Source organism: Macrobrachium nipponense, chromosome 41, assembly GCF_015104395.2.
Source record: "Macrobrachium nipponense isolate FS-2020 chromosome 41, ASM1510439v2, whole genome shotgun sequence".
Lineage (NCBI taxonomy): Eukaryota > Metazoa > Arthropoda > Malacostraca > Decapoda > Palaemonidae > Macrobrachium > Macrobrachium nipponense.
In genome coordinates, this window is record NC_061102.1 from 22,624,956 (window position 1) to 22,646,788 (window position 21,833).

The following is a 21,833-nucleotide window of genomic DNA, read 5'->3' on the forward strand; positions in this document are numbered from 1 at the left end:
AAGAACCATAAGTAATACCTGCACAGTAAACCACGCGTGAGGAGCGCTGACAGCCCCCTACCCACCCCCTATGGCGGGAAACAAATTCGTGGGTAAGGTAACACTAACTTACTACACCAGGTCTCTACTGAAACATATCCACTTATGCAACTCATACTCACGACGTCAGTGATTTCAGCGAACTGGATCAAGGCCACGTATACGACGAACGAGTAAAGCAAGGTCGAAAAGTGGCTTGTATAAGTTCCACTTGTTCATTTCGTGCCCACTGAAGACCTTCTACTTTTATTTATTAAGAAAAGTCAGAAGAAAATGTTCGTATCTGAAACCCGATGGAAAGGTCTTTGAGATGTTTACTCGAAGAGGAAATAATAACTGTAAATAGCTATTAACTAATTAAATACATTACTTTTGCAATTATTTCCCCCACTCCCTCTGAGGGTGTTCGAAAGTGTTCAAGAATAATAATATGCAAGACATATTTTTTCTGCTTTCAGCATATCAAGTTATTTAATCGCAGCTAACTGTCCATTACGTTTAAAATAAAATTCATCGATAACTTCATTCCACCTTCTTTGTGCTCTATTTTTCTTATTTATGGGCATTGTATTCTGTGGAAGCTCTTCAGTTAGTTAACCGTGTATCATTATCAACATCATCATCACGTAAATAATAAATAACAATAATGAATAAATAATAAAAATAAATTAATAATAATAATAATTAAAGAAAGGAGTGGCAGATTTAAAGAGAGTTTCGAGTGTTTTTATATAGTTTGTTTTCTTTTTTCATTTTTCTTATCATCCGCTTCTCTGGCTCAGCGATGTTTCTGTTACTGGCCAATATTCATATTGTTGGGAATTTCTAAAAATAAAAATTTCTACAAATATTGAAGGTGACCTTTTATTAAAACACGATTCTGGTGTCATTCAAGTATACTGGAATTCTCTTTAGCAGAATTTGGCTAAAAGAGGGTCTTTCACCAAAATAATAATAATAACATAATATAATAATAATAATAATAATAATAATAATAATAATAATAATAATAATAATAATAATAATTTCTTAAAAATAAATATAATAATAATAATAATAATAATAATAATAATAATTTCTAAAAAGAAAATTTCTACAAATGCTGAAACTGATCTTTTATTAAAACACAATTCTGGTGTCATGCAATTATACTGGTATTCTCTTTAGCAGAATTTGGCTAAAAGAGGGTCCTTTACCAAAATAATAATAATAATAATAATAATAATAATAATAATAATAATAATAATAATAATAATAATACTGTTAAAAAGGATGGCAGAATTAAGCGAGTTGATTTTATATATTGTTTTTTCTATTTTCCTTACAATTCGCTTCTCAGGCTCAGCGATGTTTCTGAGTAACTGGCCAATATTCATATTGGGAATTTTCAAAAATTATAAATGCTGAAGGAATCTTTTATTAGAACAAGATATCAGGTCCAGGTCAAGCAGGGGTCGTCGTCAGTGCTGGTATTATTCCGTAGGCGTAGTCCTACGGAATAATTACCAGCAGGAACCCCCACAGATGATACGATTCCTGCTACAGACGGAATTCCTGACGTTCATCCCCAGGCACGCTACTGTGGCGCTCGCACGAGAGAATCCCCGAGACCTTCGAGGCGAGATCCACGGCTTCGTCCAAGACCGGCCCGACCAATGAGAATGCAACTCTAGGTCCGAGCCGCTATAAAATACCGTTCCGCAAACTTCTTGCTACAGAGTCACTTCAACCGACTCGTCAGAAGATGACCTACGAGAAGGTCGAAACGTCACGTGATACCAGCTATACCAGCGCCAATACCAGCCCTTAAAACCTAAGACGACCCCGGCCCGAACTGGACTACGCCTACGGAATAATACCAGCACTGACGACGACCCCTGCTTGACCTGGACCTGATATCTTGTTCTAATAAAAGATTCCTTCAGCATTTATAATTTTTGAAAATTCCCAATATGAATATTGGCCAGTACTCAGAAACATCACTGAGCCTGAGAAGCGAATTGTAAGGAAAATAGAAAAACAATATATAAAATCAACTCGCTTAATTCTGCCATCCTTTTTAACAGCATTTGCCTAAAAGAGGGTCTTCTACCAAAAATAATAATAATGATAATAATAATAATAATAATAATATTTTATGTTTAGAAAGGCTCAATGAAATAATGAGGTTTCCACAATCCTTGTATACAATTGGAGAAATGGACAGGATATATTCCCTAAGGTAAATTTGCGTCTAAAAATAACACTTAATATATACATAAGTTGCATATAGATAAAGAAACTGCCAATGAAAACGCCTGGGTGGGGGAGATCCACTGCCTAGACCTACTTACATATATGCACTGAGATATGATAAGGTTCACGTCACTCCCCATAATAGTAAATCTATGAACAGAATATGCAAATAACTTAAAATTAGACGTGGCCAATGAAAATAATGTAGCATCTTTCAGAAGCTGAATTTCTGGTAGGACAAACCATATAGGCCAACAACACTACCCTGAGGAACACCTGAGATTACAATCCTGCAATGACTAGAGTACCAAACAACAAATACTCCACGCGATCTATAAACTACAAATATAATGATACTTATAAAAAAATTCCCAATTCTCCTGCCTGAAGCTAATTCAAAGACAACTCTGAATTTAACCCAGCTCTGTCAGACAGACCTTAACACTAGAGCGTTTTTTATAGGCGTACGTGTTCTTTCTTATCAGTACATAAAAGCCTTATCGCCTTATCAGCAGATATCTATAAGGAAGCCTGAAGATTCGGCCAATCAACCTATTCTAGTTTTATATCGAGAGTTTGACGAGACACAACACCCAAGAAACTTCCTTGGAATTCTCAAATCTTCGAGTGAATATCACAGGTATTTTGAAGGCAAATTTCCCTCAATTATATTTCCTAAACGTAAGGTAAGAAGTCATGAATGTAACTGCTATAGATCGTGAGGAACTGCATCTGACAACGGGAGAACTTGTCTGGCGAACTTCCTACGTGGCACAAGAAAATAGTGATGCGCAGTCAAGATTGTGTTTATATAAGAATTACTGATCATTATTACGTCTTAAAAGTTATACGTGATGAATTAACACGATGCAATTATGTTTTAGACCATCACAAGAAAATATTTTTTTTATTAATTTATTTTTATACTTATTTTAGTTTTTGCCATCTTCCATTATCTGTTTTATGATGTAATGACCAAGTGCGCCGTTAGCGCCTGTGCTACAAGAACCATTATGTGTACCAAAGTCTAATTTAGGAAGTTCAATTAACCACATATAAATATCACACAATATGGTGCATATTATTAAGGTCAATATAGATATTAAAAGTTACCTACGGACGTAAGGACAGACAACCCAGAACACATAATCACCTTTATGCAACAATGACATGTTTATTGCCTCTTAGTACAAGTCATTACTTTCAGAGATAAGGGACTTCCTCACCAGCATTATAAAAACAGGCACCTTAATGAATCAAAACAGTGGCTCGTTGTGCCCAACATGGATAAGAGGCAAGCGTTTTGTGGTGCTGTTCGCAATGTCAGATGTCAGTTGTTGAAATCCCCACCCAGTTTTGAATTATATATATATAATATATATATATATATATATATATATATACTATATATATATATAATATATATATATATATATATATATATAATATATGTATATATATATGTATATATATATATATATATATATATATATATACATATCATACATACATACATGATAAACGTATTTTCTAATCATCTTTTAATTTCAATACAAATGATCTCTCTCTCTCTCTCTCTCTCTCTCTCTCTCTCTCTCTTATATGTTAAAATTTTGAAATGTCTGTCCTAAGGCCGTAGAAATCCCCTCCCAACTTCCGTCCACCCCGATACCTGTCATCCTCCCACTTTTGGAAAGAGTTAATAAATCCTAGTCTTTTCCCTTTTCCTTCTTTTACACTTCGTTTCCTCCGTGTTCCTCATTCTGGGATAGACAGAGTATTATAATGACACGTACATTTAACGCAAACAAATTGCAAATGGCTCTGGTCCGTGCTGAGACGGGTGACCACCAAAATGTCTGAAGTCGTCTGCTCATAAGCCCATAAAAATCCGTCTTATTAAGCGATAAGTTTATAAAATATTCTTCATCGCCGTGACTTCCATGAATATTTTGGTTGTCCACCTATCCATTTTCATTTAGTCAATCAAATATCACATGATTTGATTTAATTCGGAGGATCTTATTTATGAATGTATTATGAGAAGCTTTGAAAAACACCAAATTGCACCAACAACACTGAAAAACAGAGGAAGAAGAATAAATGATATGAACACAGCAAATATCAATCCGACGTTACGGTCTACACCGTTCATATTGCTTGGCATTAAAATGACGTTAGATTTTTTTTTTTTTTCAAATGCTTCGTAAATCAATATTGGATCATTCTCTTAGTCCCCCGTCAATCAACACCCACACACACCCCACCCTACACCTACACACACACACACACACACACACACACACACACTTCACACCATCTAAAGTACATACAGTGTTAATTAACCCACAACTTCACCTAAACAAGAAAACCAGGGCCCGATCCACGCCCCACACCACCCTAGAAAAAAAATCTACCCAAATCAAAATCGCAAACAATGGTATAGACATAATAAAAGCCCATGTAAAACACAATTTAAACTAATCAATTTTACGGTCATAACACAAGCAAAATTTTCACTTCAGTGACACCCATGAATAAGACCAACCAGCAGGCATTGCGTAAATGTAGCTCCATTTCTTCCTGATAAAAGTATTACTGATATCTCTACAGCTAAATTCTGATACTATCATAATATTGACTCCTCTGGCTGTGTTTCAGAAAGATAACGTACACGAAAGACACAAGTATACGTACAATTAAACGTGATTATATAAAAACGCGTATCTGCAGAGCTGTACTATTTTATTGGGTACAAAGATATGCTTGTATCATTTTTAGATCATAGAGTGCAAAAAGATACCTGTAAACGTGATAATATAGAAACACGTATCTGCAGAGCTGTAGTATTTTATTGGGTACAAAGAAACGATTGTATCATTTTTAGCTCAATGAGTGCAAAGAGTGCAAAAAATATACCTGTAACTTTAGAACTATGGGTGATCATGGAAGGAATCTAATTTACAGTTTTCCTTATCCTTAAATTTACAATTTTCCTCATTTTCAAATTTGCAATTTTCCTCATTCTTAAACACGCGCATCTGCAGAACTGTACTACTTGACAGGATATAAAGAGACGCTTGTATCATTTTTACCTGAGAGACTGCAAAAAGATACCTTTAACTGTAGAACTAGTAGTGTTATTGGAAGGAATTTAATTTACAATTTTCCTTATCCTTAAATTTATAGTTTTTCTCATTTTTAAATTTGCATTTTTCCTTATTCTTCAACCTTGAAAATTATCTTGAGACGTAAACCTCTCAAGGTTATCATTTCTGGTCAGCTTTGACCTTGGAAATACCTCTCAAGGGCCTGTTTGTGAATTCAGCATTGTTTCCCTGCATTGAAGACTCTTAATCTTAAATTGTTTTCATATATTTGGTTAATGTGGCTGTTGAGATTCTCATAAACAGAAAAAGGGAAAAAATATTCTCTATAGTTGACATAACCTGATCTAATCTACTCCAAACCAGCCTCGTCTAACCCAATTTAATTTACGTTTTCCAAGACGTAACTGTTGAAGGTTTAGCCTAGTAGTTCATCAATTAACCGAATTCGCGTCAAATCACTGGTTTAAATATCAAATTCAATTGATTCAATCTCAGCATAAAAAATTCACATTTTTACAAGGGTCATGTTTGTCTGATTGTTTTTATATTTGTATGTAATTAGGACTGGCCATGAAAACAACAAAGGTTTAAAAAATAAAAAAATAAAAAAATCACCGACGATGATTATTTTTCGACAGATACGAATTGAACTTTCAGGGTCAAGGGACACTTAATTATAAAGTGTTTTTGAACCTGTGGATTCTATTCTTATAAGTTACTTCAATAAGGATTTCGACTATGAAATTTCCTTATTCGAAAAGTGCCTGGCCATTCGACTTGCCTGAATCATTCATTATCTTCTGACTTAGCCTTGAAGTCAAAGCTTTTTGGGCCGTATCTTATCTGCTTCCACTTATCGTTCACGTGATCAAAAAACGAAGCTCTCTCTCTCTCTCTCTCTCTCTCTTTCCTATATATGTATGTATGTATGTAAGTACATTTCACATACACAAAGACCCCTGAGTTATCTCCTTCTTTCAAGAATGTTTGTAATGTAAAAATAAATAAATAAATAAATAAAAAAAATCGAAAACAAAACAACCAGCTGACTTAAAAAGATCATTTAAAGGACTTGCTTACTCATCCAAAATTCGAATCAATCTCATCTTAATAAAGGCTCCGGCTGAGGCAATTGTACTTATAAAATACCATGATGTCAAAAAAAAGAATCGGAACACGATTCCCATGGCACAGATGGTGTGACGAATGACGCTAATGTTAAATACATTTTCATTCTTTGAATGCGCAGCTGATTGGTTGCATGTGAGTTTCCGAACACCATCGTATTTTAATTATATAAAAAAGCAAAAGAAATATTATTACCTGACATAGAGCATTCTCAAACGTACTAGAGTGCGGAAACAATTTTGAGAAACTGTTATCAAAATGAAAGCTAAATAACTCCAGGCAGCCCACCTCAGATTATTTTTCATGTATCACCTCCTTGTGCTAACCGATATCATTTTAATAACTAAAGGGCGAGAATATAGAATTTAGGCCAAAACCCAAGCGCTGGGACCTATGAAGTCATTCTGCGCTGAAACGGAAATTGACAGAAAGCTTTGAAAGGTGCAACAGAAGGAAAACCTCACAGTTAAACTATGAAACTGTTAAAGAGGATGGAAAGTCAGACTGAAGAGAATAAGAACGGAGGGACGGTAAAAGGAATGAAAGAAGCTGCAGCTAGGGGCCGAAGGCACGCTGCAATGACCCTTAAGTAATGCCTACAAGGCACCACATGAGGTGCACTGATGACACAACCCGACTACGGGGTCTCATTGGAAAAAAGTTAAGGGCTGGCCCGAAGGATTAGATATTTTTACGGGGCTAGGAACCAATTAGTTACTTAACAACGGGACCTACAGCTTATTGTGGGATCCGAACCACACCGAAAAATGTAGTTCTGTCACCGGAAATAAAGTCCTCTGATTCCTCGTTGGCAGAGCGGGGAATCGGACCCGGACCCTGAGATCGGTAGTCGAGCACGTTACCGACTCGTCCAACGAGGAACTGGGTCTCATTGAAATACTTGAAAAATTAATAAAGAATAAAGAGTTATCTCCAAGACAGTAATTTGGAAACAGAAGCGGATACTAAAAAAAAAAAAAAAGTAAAATGCCCATTGGTAGTACGCCTCGATCGAGACGCGAAACTTCAAAGCAAAACATTTGATTAAATTCGCCGCTCCATATTCACTAGTAACAGCAATTGCCATTATTGTTTTGGGTGCGTTTCAATAAAGGTTCGCGCGCGACCCGACGAAGGCCCAATAGAATCAATTACTCCAAACACGCACGAGCAAATTGCCCGATTTCAATAATTAACAGCAGTTAAGAGACCTCGTCTCTATTTTATAAGATCAATGCGGACTTCAATAAAAGCCAACTATGCCATATCATTATAAGCTGCAATTTTTTTAAGGGGGAAATTTCTTAAAAATTAAACAAGATTAAAGACTAAGGAAACCCATCACTCCAAAAAACCTGGTTTCTTTCTAATAGGATTAAAAAGGATACGAATAAAAGATAACTGTACCATAACGCTCATGACCTGTAATTCGTTTAGGGGATTTTTTTTTCTTAAATAAAAGAAGAATAAAGACTAATAACCTTGTCACTGCAAATATGGACCACACCCTCCATCTCCCCCCCACCCCGCCGCCCACCCCCCTCAAAAATCGAGACAAATCTCTGCTACGAAAATGAGATACAGTATCTTTCTCCGGAAACAATTCGTATCTATTCTAATAAACTTTCGCATTCACAAACAAACAAACAAACTAATCACGCATGCATTCAGACACGCAAACAAAGCTGAAACGCATACGTACAAACAAGTCGAGAACAAAACATAAATAAATAAAATAAATAATTAAATAAATAACCACGAGCGACCGATATATTTCATTTCGTTTCACTCTTCCTTTCAAAGCTTTTCGTACGATACTCCGAAGTTCAGGCATCTTGAAAAAAAAAAAAAAAAAAAAAAAAAAAAACACGAACGCTCTCCTCCGTACGCGCGGCTTACCTTCGCTCTTTCCACTCGCCATTAATATTTCCTAGAGTCCATATACCTTTGAAATCATGAAATCAAATTTGATTCGTGCATGAGCGGCCCTCCGAATTATTCAATGACAATCAAAAGCGATCAAAATTCAATGGACAACGGCGGACGCGCCTCCCGTGTTGACTTTCGTCATAGTTCCCCGATTTCCAATTGATATTATTTCCAGCTATTACGAAAATAAAATAAAAAAAAAACAAGGGGGGGAGGGGACAAACACGTCTAAATTCTTCTATCGTATACATATCGTATACATACTCGCTTTTCATTGATCACTCTTAATTTGTTTTCACGCGTGTGTACGAGTGATTGATAGCAAGCGTTTTGTCATGTTTGGCGATTGTATTCAACGCAAAATAATAATCATAGGCAACACATTAAGCTCTCTAACTCTTTCTGTTTATAGTAGCAAGCAAGCTTTCAAACACACAAATTATATATATATATATATATATATATATATATATATATATATATATATATATATATATATATAAGTGAGTGTAAAACAAATCTAAAGTTCAAACATTATGAGGGAAAACTACTCCGGGCTAATTTAGAAAAAATAAAATAAAAAAAATAAAAAAAAAAGCGTATTTGTTGACATGTAAATGGGACTCAAGTTATCTTCATCGTTTTTAGTCAACTGTGGTGGGTTAGCAACCTCATCCAAAAATAATTTCAGTGTAATTGATCCTATATATATACATATATATACGGCCCATTAACTTCCACCTTTATCGAGGTATTTATATAGATATATATATATATATATATATATATAATATATAATAATATATACTATATTAAGGCATGATGACACTGTACAACAATCTGGTGGTGGGGTTCCCTTAATCCACCAGATAACGTGAAGCATTTGCGATAGTGGGATTCCCCAGCACAACAACATAATCGCGACGGCAAAAGATTAAACAAAAATGTTGCCATAACGCATTGTTACGCCGCCATGATCATCATTATCATCATCATAATCATTCTCATCATTACCATTCTCATCATAATAATGATCGTCGTCACATCACTTCATTATCATCACTATCACCATAATCATTATCACCATTATCATCATAATCAGTATCATCAAAATCACATCATCATCATCATAATCAGTATCATCATAATCATAATACATTATCATTAGCATCATTATCATAGCCAACATCACAACATTATCATCACTATCATCATAATCATCATCACCATTATCATACTAATCTTTATCACTATTATCGTCACCATAATCATTATCATCATAATCATTACAATCATAATCATCATAATCATTATCATTATAATCATCATAATCATTATCATTATAATCATCATTATCATCATAATCATCATCATCATTATTCGTGAATTTCATACGATCTTACAAGCCCTAGCCAACTGCTTGTACCGAGCGCCATATAATAACAGAATAATAGCAATGTGATACGATATGAATAAGAATTCCAAATTATATAAAATATCACATAATTAGCATAATGAGATACATTACCCATATTTGTGCGAACAAGCATCAACTATCGCAGTTTCGTAAGAATGATCGGTATTAATTCATTTTTTTTCTTACTGTTAAAGTATTTAAATATTTATCCATGACGTTCTCCGTGTACATATACAGATTTTCGTTCTCTCTCTCTCTCTCTCTCTCTCTCTCTCTCTCTCTCTCTCTCTATATATATATATATATATATATATATATATATATATATATATATATATATATATATATGTATATATATATATATATATATATATATATATACATATATATAAAATCATAGGCGTAGGGAGAGGGGGCCTGAGGGGGCATGTGCCCCACCCACATTTTTAAGAGACGGGGCAAAAAAGGGTACTTTGACCCCACCCCCAACCCACACTTTTTTTACAACAGAAAAATTTAAACATGCTTAAAAACCCTGTCGAAAGTTGGAGAAATTTGCGGTCCTAGTAAGGTGACTAGACTTAGTGTATCTATCACTGGAAAATAATCCTGTTGCTACGGTCCCTGAATTCAATAAACTTCTAAAAGATCCACCTGACCGTCCCAGTCATCACAGCCAACATCGGAGAGAAGTTTCTCAACTCCTCGTAGGATCAGAACTCATCTTCGCTCCACTATGTGTCAAACTATACTCTGTTTTTTTTCCATCTGTCCATCCGCCTGTGGTGTTTTCGCATGGTAACACTGCGTCCCGAGGTTTAAATAATTACGCTATGTGTAAGTTTTAGGTAAATAAAAGGATATCTGGGTGTACATTTGCAACTAAAAAGTGTTTTAATAAATTACTGTATGCTAATTACACCGTTAATTTTTGAAATAGGATATTATTATCATTGTTGAATGTAACTATCTTAAGCCCGCGACGCAGTGTTACCATACGCAAACACCACAGGCGGATGGACAGATGGAAAAAAAAACAGAGTACAGACTAAATAAGGCCTTACTCCTTCAGGTCCCTGAAGGGTAACCAGATGATCTAAATACAAAGCAGATTACCGTTGTTTGGACAGTTCACCCAGATTAGTCCTTAGCTCCACATATATGTAAGTTATTTTGGGCAACAATGATCATTGCTGAAGCAATTTAGAGATATTGCATATATCATTCTATTATACTTGCTGCGGTACATATTGTCTTTTTTTTTAAATCGTGCACTTACTTTCTATAGCTTGGCAGCTTTATCTTGTCCTTTGGCATCCACTTTTTGGAGGTACCTACGCCTTGTATAATATATATATATATATATAGTATAATATATATATATATATATATATATATATATATATATATATATATATATATATATATATATATCTATATATATATATGAATAAAAAAATATAATAAAATGCATAAATAAAGATTTATTTGTCCCAGTAATGCTTAGTCAAGATATGTTGAATGCCTTATTATAGGTCTTCATACATACATACATACAATACATACATACATACATACATACACACACATATATAGATATATATATATATATTATATATATATATATATATATATATATATAATCTGCATATAATATTAGTAGCGCATCATTGACACAACTGCTTTTTTAGCAGTTGAGGATGACAATTCAGACTCTACGAAAAAACAAGGTATGTTTGTTTACAAGAGTAGCAATCACAACAACATTATCAACAGAAACAGTAGTGATAAAAATCCATGCAGATGCAGATGTGAACAACAACAATTCTAACAACAGTAACAATAACGAAATTGATTATGATAACAACCAGTAAATACGACTCCCGAAGCATTTTGGTACAAACATTCAACTCAAGTTCTTTCCCCCACGCGCCAGTTAAAGCATGGCACCGACATATGGCACTGTATCAGAGGTAACGGCGTCCCCCAAACTTGAAACCTAAACCCGACATGTCACAGGCTGGCACTGTGATGACGTCACCGAACGTTCATGAAACACATGCGAAGTTACTATTGTATTATTTACGCATACTTCATAATGTACAGCTAAGGAAACCAGCATGATAAAATGAAAGAATAATTCAATAACTGTACCAGTTTTTCTTACTATAATTCGATGGCGTTTTTGTTTCTTTGCAGTTTTAGTTCTCTGGCATCAGCGTCGCAACATGGCACTACTACTGGTGTGGTCGGGATGGTGACACCACTGGCACTCCATTGATAGGGCTTATCGTCGACCATTCTCGATGAAGCCTTGGCCCCGGGCGGGTTAATATCGCAACGTGCCTCTGCTGGTCTAGGGGCAGTCACTAACTAGGAGCCAACGAGGTCATACGTCTTTTCTCTCGAGTGCCCTGGACAGTACCTAGAGCGAATACTATTTAAGTGAAACGAAGCAGACTGGTCTTAAGTTTTGTAACTCGTGTTTTCAAAGACTTCAAGAAAATGGAAACGCCCAGAAAAGTGAATCTATATATCAGACTTTCCGACTGAAAAATATCGTGATCAGAGCATCTGACAGCGCTGAATAACACCCAGACACATAAGAGGTCACAGAAAAGAACACTCTAGCGGCCCTTCGAAACCAAGTGTATTCAGAATGACCTGCATTTGCGAATGTACCTGGAAAGCCCTTTGCGCCATCAAGGATGCCATTGCATCGCCCTGCACCAGCGGGGAGGAAGCCGAGCCCCTGGCAGACTCCTCCATCCTAGACGACAGATCCACCGATCAGGGGGTCGGAGGCATCGCCAACGGCGGTCTGGATGACGACTCCTTCGCCAGTCGTTCCTCGGGCCCCTGGCAGCCGGTCTTGCGGTTCCACGACGCAGTGACGGAGGAACCCCACCGCCAGGGGAACGGCCAGCCCTGGGACGTCGATCTGGGCGACGGGAAAGTGACGGACGCCGTCGACGGGATGATCGGGGTGAAGATCCCGGGGGCGGAGAGGGAGGACTCTCAGAGTTCGGCAAGGGAATCGGGCTACGGGAGGTCCCTGGAGGACAGCAACAGTTCGACGTCGCCCGAACCTTCCGTCTCCATAGCCTACCAAAACCAGCCTGATCCAACTGTAAGTATTATAAATACATTTATATAGATATTTTATTTTTTGTATTATGCCAAGCACTGGGGCAACTCAGGCCATTCAGCGCTGAAACGGAAATTGACAGTAAAAGGTTTGAAAGGTGTTACAGGAGGAAAACCCAACTGTGTAGACCCTGTTTTCAATGTCGTCCCTCTTTTAAAAACAATAATGCTAATTCATTGGGTTTGCAAAACGGATATGAAAATGAATAATGAAAATATACCAACAACCGCACCTACAAATCTAATTTTCGATTCCAGTATAAAATGCAAAACGAATATGAAAACGAATAATGAAAATATACTTATAGTAATCGCTCTTACAAATCTCATTAAATATTCAAGTACAAAATGCAAAACGAATAGGAATATGGGTAATGACATAAAATTAATAACAACCGCTCTTACAAATCTTATTTACGATTCAAATATAAAATGCAAAACGAAAATGAAACGGAATAATGACAAAATACTAACAACAAACGCTCTTACAAAATGCAAAACAAATAGGATGATGAATAATGAAAAAAATACTACACTCCGACAAATATCATTAACGATTCAAGTATTAAATGCAAAACTAATATAAAAATAAATCATTGAAAAAATTACCACATGCAGCTGTAAATCTCTTTTACGAATCGAATAAAAAACATGGATGGAAACACAAGGCGTGATCCGACCTCCAACTTACTCGCAGCACTGTGCTACAATCTCCTAGAAAATACAGCATTGTTTTACCAATGAAAATTAACATAAATACACTATATCTTATTAAGAGATCATTTTTCTGGGCTGATTAACATGTACACCGTTTATTTTTTGAATTTACATTCTAATAAGTAAATCATAAATATCCTATCCAAAAATTCCTGTGTCTTCAACTTGACGCGAAACAACTTTTTCAGAACTTTTTAAACCTTTCCTACCCCACACCAAGAACAAGAATAACAACAACAACAACAATAACAAAGTCGTTTGCAGGCTTACTTCCCGACTAAGCGAAAAATGATAACTACAAAGTAACACTTCCAACACCCACAAACGTTTCCCGAAATTAATCTCAGTGCGTTTTAGAGAAAGAGAGAGAGAGGAAGTGCACGGAAAATTAGTGCGACTCGCTTACACCACGCAGTTCGCCATCACACTCTAACACGGCAAAGCAGGTACAGTTGTACCAGATCATACCACTTGTTCAGGGACTCCTCTCTCTTCTCTCTCTCTCTCTCTCTCTCTCTCTCTCTCTCTCTCTCTGTGACTCATCTTGCATTGTGGCCCTCCCATCTGCTTTTTGTATGAACTCTCCCACACAGGGTTCGTATAGCGCGGTCTTTTTTTTTTTTTTCTTTTTTTTTAACATGAGCACCCAGAGGCTTTCTGGGTAATTCTGACTGCACCCTTGTAAACTTTAGATATTCATTACGTTATATATATATATATATCGTATATATATATATATATATATATATATATATATATATATATATATACATACATACATACATATATATATATATATATATATATATATATATATATATATATATATATATCATATCACATTACCGTGATTCATATACATACATCGAGCTACAAATGTCCTTTTATATCTAATTCTCTCTAGCTCAGAATTAATTTATTTTCATATATCCACAATTCCATGCATCACAATATAATGAAAAATACCAAGCAAATCCTTTAATAGAAACTAATTTCTTGAGCAGAGGATTCGCAGAGTGAATAATTGCAAATTCAAGTAAAAATTTGCAATAAACGTCTCACTCACTGCTGGACAGTCTTCGCCTCTTGAAATAATATAATGCTCACTTCGTTAAATTCTGTGGAAAAAAATATCATTACCTACAATAGCTGCAAATGTAGTTAATAACAAAATAGAATACGAGACCAAAATGCTAAACAAATAACCAATTGCAGTAACGGTATCTCTCTCTCTCTCTCTCTCTCTCTCTCTCTCTCTCTCTCTCTCTCAGGACAAAGAAAGCCTTATAAAACCACTTGCCAAAGCAATACTACTGTGCTCTAAGGGCCAAAAGCTTATAGAGATGGTACAATCGTAAATTTGAAAAAAAAAAAAAAAAAAAATATATATATATATATATAATATATATATATATATATATATATATATATATATATATATTCTATATAAACTTAACTATCGCGTTAATATTGATTTTCGTGAAATAAATAATGAGAAAACTATAAATTTCAGAGTACAACGATTACAAAACGAGTAACGTTGCCCATCTCATCCCTCTAAATATAACCTCCGTTTCTTTCCAGGAAGCTTCGTAACTAATCAAGACTAGAGTATTTCCTCGTCTCTTATACCCAGTTCTATTCTCACTAAACAGAAATTAGGCTCAGACTTGTAGCCAAATAAAAAATTCATCCATCTTGAACTCAGTCTCTGGCAGTTGTATTTTCCACTATATTTTTTCAACTCGCTCGTAAGTCTCTTTTTCACTCTTATCATAACATCTTCGTGGAGAATGAAAACTGTATTCGTTGGTATTTGAACTTTATGGATATCTGTTTGGGGTAAAAACTAGAGATAGGGATACCCGTCCTAAATTTAAAAGGTAATAATAAGAATCATTTCAAACATATGGCAGTGATGAATAAACTAAATTAATTGAAAAAAATTGGACAGATGAATAACTTTAAGCCGGAATTCAAAATGCAAATCAAACAAAAAATGTCAGACAGCATCAATTGTGTACATCGGGGCTTTGATGATATCAGTTTAGGATGCAAAGGGTGGTCACGTATATAAACACTATAGCGCTCTTGACAAATGTACTACACTGCGACATTAATGCAAAGTACACTTGGTAGTACATTGTGCTTTACACTTTAATGCTTGAAACTGTACGCTGAAACACCCACAGGAGCCAATGACAGCATTTTTAATTTTGTTTCCAAAATTAGTTTTAGGAGCCTCTGAAATCATCCTTCTGTCTGGTCAATACCCCAAAGGTTTCATATGGAGCTGAAATTTATTTTTATTTAGTCAAATAATGGCTCATTTGGCTTAATTGTAGTTCATTCTGTCTAGCAGGCGACAAAAAAATGATCTTATTATTTCAAAATGAAGTTCCTTTCAAAGGCAAACAAGCAGGTACCCAGGTGACATATACCCGTGCAAAGTCAGCTGTGGGACCTACAACAACTCATGAATTCCATTTCAATTAACTAAGTAATCCATCAACCAAGCCCAGGTACATCCGCGTTACTCGAACATGAATCAGAGAAACTCAACTTAGAAAATGCTTCAACAAGTAACTCCAACTTCAGGAAACACTCATACACACGTCACTGTAATGTCACACTTACTCATCCTGAGCGTTATGCAGTAAGAAATTTCCTCACCTCTCATCCTGCACCGTACAAAGAAAAACCTTCCACTTCAGCAGATAGCGGAAGGTTGTGTATAACGCGACTCAGGCAATAATAATATGATATGCTTAAAGGTTATCAGCGAGATAACTAAGTATTTTTCAGAACAATGAGCGGTGCAAAGCCGTCTTACTCAAGTCAGACTAGTGATGAACTTCAGAAATACGGTCTTATTTCGGAAACATGTAAGAACCTTGTCTTTGTTTTAGCAATAACAGCAAGAAAAGAGTGTAAGAAAGACGTCACTGACTGATAAATCACTGCAATAAGACGTCATTGCTTCAGACACCTTTATTATAAAGTAGCTGAACTTTCAGATTATTGTAAAAATACGTTAGCGCTTGTAAACACAGAAAGAAAAACGTTCTCATTTTAAGAAAACGCTTAAGAAACATTTAGTCAGCGATTGCTTTGGATTTGTAATGTCGACTTTCAAGTTCATTTCCAACATTCTCCTTTCATTAAATAATATATATATATATATATATATATATATATATATATATATATATGTGTGTGTGTGTGTGTGTGTGTGTGTGTGTGTGTGTGTGTCACTATGTAGTCATTTAAATTCAAGGTGAAATTACACTTGTAAATTTGCACTATAAGACAATTGTTAGAAGAGGCTGGAGAGTTAGATGGAAGAAAATGAATATGATCAGAGGTACAGTAAAAGAAATGAAAATTGTTCCAGCTAAGGGCCGAAGGGATGTTGCAACGAACCTTACGTAATGCCTACAGTGCGTACACTGCGTGAGGTGCACTGGCGGCAATACCCTCCCGCCAACGGGTGTTATCACGTCATATTGCAGAAAGTTGGCGTCATACTGCATCAAATAATTGCGCAAATGAACCAGAGATTCAATAAAACAGCTGCAAATCAGCCTATCAGAACACAACGAATTCTTGCATGAGTCTGGAGCAATGTAAACACATCAACGTGGTCAGGGTACAGTGTCGACCGTCTAGCAAACCCGGACAACATTTCCAAATATTTCCGATTAACGATAACCTCCAAATAGCAAAGAACAAACAACACGTACCAGTCTCTAACGAGTACGGTACCAGCCGAGATACGGATACGGCTAAACCGCAGGTTTTATCGTTTGTTATTGACAAGAAGACGGGTTTGTTTTCGCGTTATGATTTGCAACAACTGTCAATTTCTTTTACCGTACCTCTGATCATATTCCCTTTCTTCCATCTTATTATCAAGTCTCTTCTAATAATTGTCTTATCGTGCAACTGAGAGGTTTTTCTCCTGTTGCACCTTTCAAACCTATTCGTCTTCAATGTCCCTTTCAGCGCTGCAATGGCCTCATAGGTCCCAGGGCTTGGCCTTTAGCCCAAATTTGATATCGCTTTATATTTTATGCCGTGATAACTTTGTCTCTACCATTCAAATTGTGTTGTGTCTGTTTTCAAACCGACAATTCTATTCATTATCAATAGGTAATTATATTCATTATTCCCGGATACTTCTATTCATTATCAACGGCTAATTTCTATACACAATCAGTAAGCATAAACTATAAGTTATTAAATATTTCTATGAACTACCAGGAACATCTATTATCTAAGCATATTTTTAACCCTTGCATATGTACATTTCTATTCTAATTTACACAAATACACACACATACATATATATAATATATACATATATATATATATATATATATATATATATATATATATATATATGTGTGTGTGTGTGTGTGTGTGTGTGTGTTTGTGTGTGTGTGTGTGTGTGCGTGTGTACACAAAAAACATGGAACTTACCCTAAGTTCTGCGGGTTCCGTAGCCTCTCCAGCAGCTATCAATTTCCTTCGATGTTAAGGTCATCCTCCATGATAGAAAAAGCTCCTCCTCCAGACACGTCCTTCTCTCTTCCTGACCGGATTAGATTAGTCGCTCAAAAGTTCGCAGTCACCCCCTTCGTATCGAAATAGAAAACGATTACAAAGACTCTTTCTCCTGATGGAATCTTAAATAAAAAATGCTTCGTGAAATTTTTCCTTCATGAGTGGCCCTTTCGTATTAGGCTGCGCGTGCAAGCAAAGTAATGCCCTCGTTCATTCTTAAGAAATGATGAAAAAATTAAAATAAAAAATAAACTGGATTTTACTGACTCAATTATCGAAACTTCTGATATCTCCAAACATGCATCGGGTGATTTCTTATCTAAAGGAAACTCTCTAAAACCAATACGCCGCATCATATTCTACTTATTTTTCGAGTCTCAGTGAAAGTAAAGTAATGCTCTCCTCCATTCTTAAGAAATTATATATAAAAAAATGGATTTTACTGACTCAATTATCGAAACTTCTGATATCTCCAAACGTGCATCGGGTGATTTCTTATCTAAAGGAAAATCTATAACTAAATCGCCGCGTCATAAAGTAATTATAAACTCTACTTATTTTTCGTGTCTCAGTGAAATTTACAAATAATTTTAACTTGCAAAATTTGAAAACATTTGATTCGGATTTACACATCTTATGGTTGAAATTCAAACTGATTTACGACTTATGCTTTGGTCTCAAAGGCCTTTACGAATGCAATCTGCACAAACTTATATACTAGAATTTCCAAAGTATATGGGAACTCTAATATATTCATCTTGGAATTGACGAAAATTTGCGCGAAATCTACAAAAATTATGGTTTGAATATTTACGCGATACAATTTTATAAAATTTTAAATTTACGGTTGTATTAAAAAGAAATAAAGGCTTCAAATTTTTAAAAATGCGCTGTTAAAATCTACATACTGATACTGATGGAATCGAAGTAAATTTACAACTGGAACCTGCACAGACTTTGCGGAAAATTGATTAATCAGAAGAAAGAACCCGCCCTTGATTGCGGTAAGGCTATAGGACACAAACTAAGCGATGCTGACACCGGCTTAACTCCAATAAATAAACAAATAGATGAAAATAAATAAATGAATTATTCTTATAGTGGAAAGATAAGCTCCTCCCACTACATAAATTATCCAGTATCCCTGACTCGGACCAAAAAGTAACCCATGAAATATCACGAATTATGCCCAAAAACTTAATTAACCAAAATTCGCGTCCAATCCAGGAAAAAACAGAAGCTTAATCAGTCGCTTAGTCTCTTGCGTAACTTCAGTGCGAGAAGACGTTGGCAACAATACCACCTCCATATCGGACAGAATTCATTTATCACCTTAATCATGTTTTTCAATAGAGAGCCTAGCGGACTCGTTATTCTGCAGTTGATGTGTCCCGAGTTCGATATCACGATAGGAAGTTCTATTAATAGCGATACCAGCAGATATCAGCGACACCTTGCCTATCACGTTTCAGCCAGCCATGATTCGCTGATTACCTGATTAATACCTGTCATAACACATTTCGCTTATATGAAAGCCTAACGGCTTTATACATGTCATATGTATTCTACATATTACCAGTGTTCTTGCACCAGTTTTAACGCCGGGCTGCAGAAATCAATCAATAGATCGATCGATCAACGCTGATTACCTGATTAATACCTGTCATAACATATTTTGCTTATATGAAAGCCTAACTGCTTTATACATGTCATATGTATTCTACATATTACCAGTGTTCTTGCACCAGTTTTAACGCCGTCCGAAATCAATCAATCGATCGATCAATGTCGCATGATAGAGCAGCCGGGTCATGGCTCTCTCTACAGTCCGTGATTGAAGTCAAGGACCTTCGTTTGAATCCCCCTACTTTGTACTTTCCGTTTGAGTGATCATTTAATCTTCACCGTTTATCTGTTTATCCATATCAGAAACTAATCACCTGTTTATTAAAATTTAATTCAATTCGAACAATAGGACTGGGCACTTTCTATTTCTAATAGCGGTACTTATGAATCTGAAGTGTCTAACATTTCTCTTTGCACACGTCCTCTCCGTAATTCAGGCAGCTCTATCTTTCACTTTTCGTCAAACTGAAACATATTATATGTGTAAGCCAAGATATAACTTCTTATTTTAAATAAGAAGACTGTATGGGTCTTATCTCCAAGGTCCCCTGTGCGAACGATCTGAAGTTTTCATAGGATTTTAAATAAGTCTTTACTAATTGGATTGCTTTGCAGTTTCCATAATTATGGTTGTGCTCTCCTAATTACCAAGACAACCTGGCTTCTGATGAGTTTAAGACTGTCCATACTTTTAAATTATATGAAGCACATATGAAGCGTTTCTCTTCTCTCTCTCTCTCTCTCTCTCTCCTCTCTCTCTCTCTCTCTCTCTCTCATAAACACACATTTTCTCACTAAAATTCTATTCACTAAACCTCAGAATCTTAAATCACTTCGTCTTCTAACTCGCCATCCTGACCGAAACTTAAATTATACCAGTTCGAATTCCTGGAAATAAAATCCAGCGTCCAACTAGATATTCAATCACTTACCAGAATTTAACTTATCGATGCTAAAAAAAAGAAAAAAAAAATATAGGACGCTGTCTTGGAAGTCATAATAATTATGTTTTAGTCCAACAGACTGACTTCGTCAGCTTCAAGCAAAACTTGGCTTAAGCTTCCTGGAAAACGGTTTATCAGCGCAGTTTCTCTACTTAACTACGTTACGTCGAAACACAAATAATAAAATAATAATAATAAATAAATAAAAAATGAATCAAAATAATCAAAATAAAAGTAAATATGTCATCTTTAAATACCTATATTTACAACTTTATACGGTTGTCAGCCTCAAAATCTTTTCGAAATTCAACACATGCTTCGATTGGATGCTACTTGCGGATTCAGATATTATGCTGAGGGATTATGTCAAGTTTCCAGAGAGAGAGAGAGAGAGAGAGAGAGAGAGAGAGAGAGAGAGAGAGAGAGAATTACACAACCGCTCATGGCATAACCATGAAGCCAGTCTATGTAGATCACAATAATAAGGCACTCAACCAGTGACGTTCGAAAACAAAGCTGACACGTTCAAGGGTCAAAAACCACCCTTATGTCTCCTTTCAATAAGACTAATATTAGCACGAAGGAAGAATACACGTTCTTATCGGCGCTGATAACAGTGGGACAGTCCCAAAAGGGGCAGTCATTATCATTTGTTCATTGCTTATCGCACTGCGCTTTAGTTACACCTCTAATTCATTCAGCCATCTTGTTTTACTTGCGAGAGAAGGGCGTGGACTCTAGTAAAAGGGAATTAAGGAAATTTCAATACTAATCCTTTCTTAAAAGCGAAATGAATATGAAAACGTCGTCTCTTCATGAATCTCTCTTTAACACAACGCAATGATCATCTACTATAATCGACTCTGTGTAAACCGTTCTTCACTGGACAATACACAGCACGTTTAAGCCCGCCGTCGTCCAGCCTGGGGCTTCCTTCTCTTAACAGTGAACCCTCAATAAGATTCTACAATGAAC

At 35.7% G+C, this 21,833-nt stretch overlaps 2 protein-coding genes across 2 annotated transcripts in view; one reads left to right on the top strand and one right to left on the bottom strand.

Annotated features, from left to right (window-relative positions):
* Positions 1–9,834, bottom strand: part of LOC135212799 (putative proline-rich protein 21) — a 25,410-nt gene extending 15,576 nt beyond the window's left edge. Inside the window, exon 1 of the mRNA XM_064246570.1 lies at positions 9,680–9,834. Within this exon, the coding sequence (XP_064102640.1) occupies positions 9,680–9,834 (155 nt within the window). The remainder of the gene's footprint in view (positions 1–9,679) is intronic.
* Positions 2,834–21,833, top strand: part of LOC135212592 (serine/threonine-protein kinase Sgk1-like) — a 41,388-nt gene continuing 22,388 nt past the window's right edge. The window contains exons 1-2 of the mRNA XM_064246147.1: positions 2,834–2,914; positions 12,058–12,988. Of these exons, the coding sequence (XP_064102217.1) occupies positions 12,518–12,988 (471 nt within the window). The 5' untranslated portion in view covers positions 2,834–2,914; positions 12,058–12,517. The remainder of the gene's footprint in view (positions 2,915–12,057; positions 12,989–21,833) is intronic.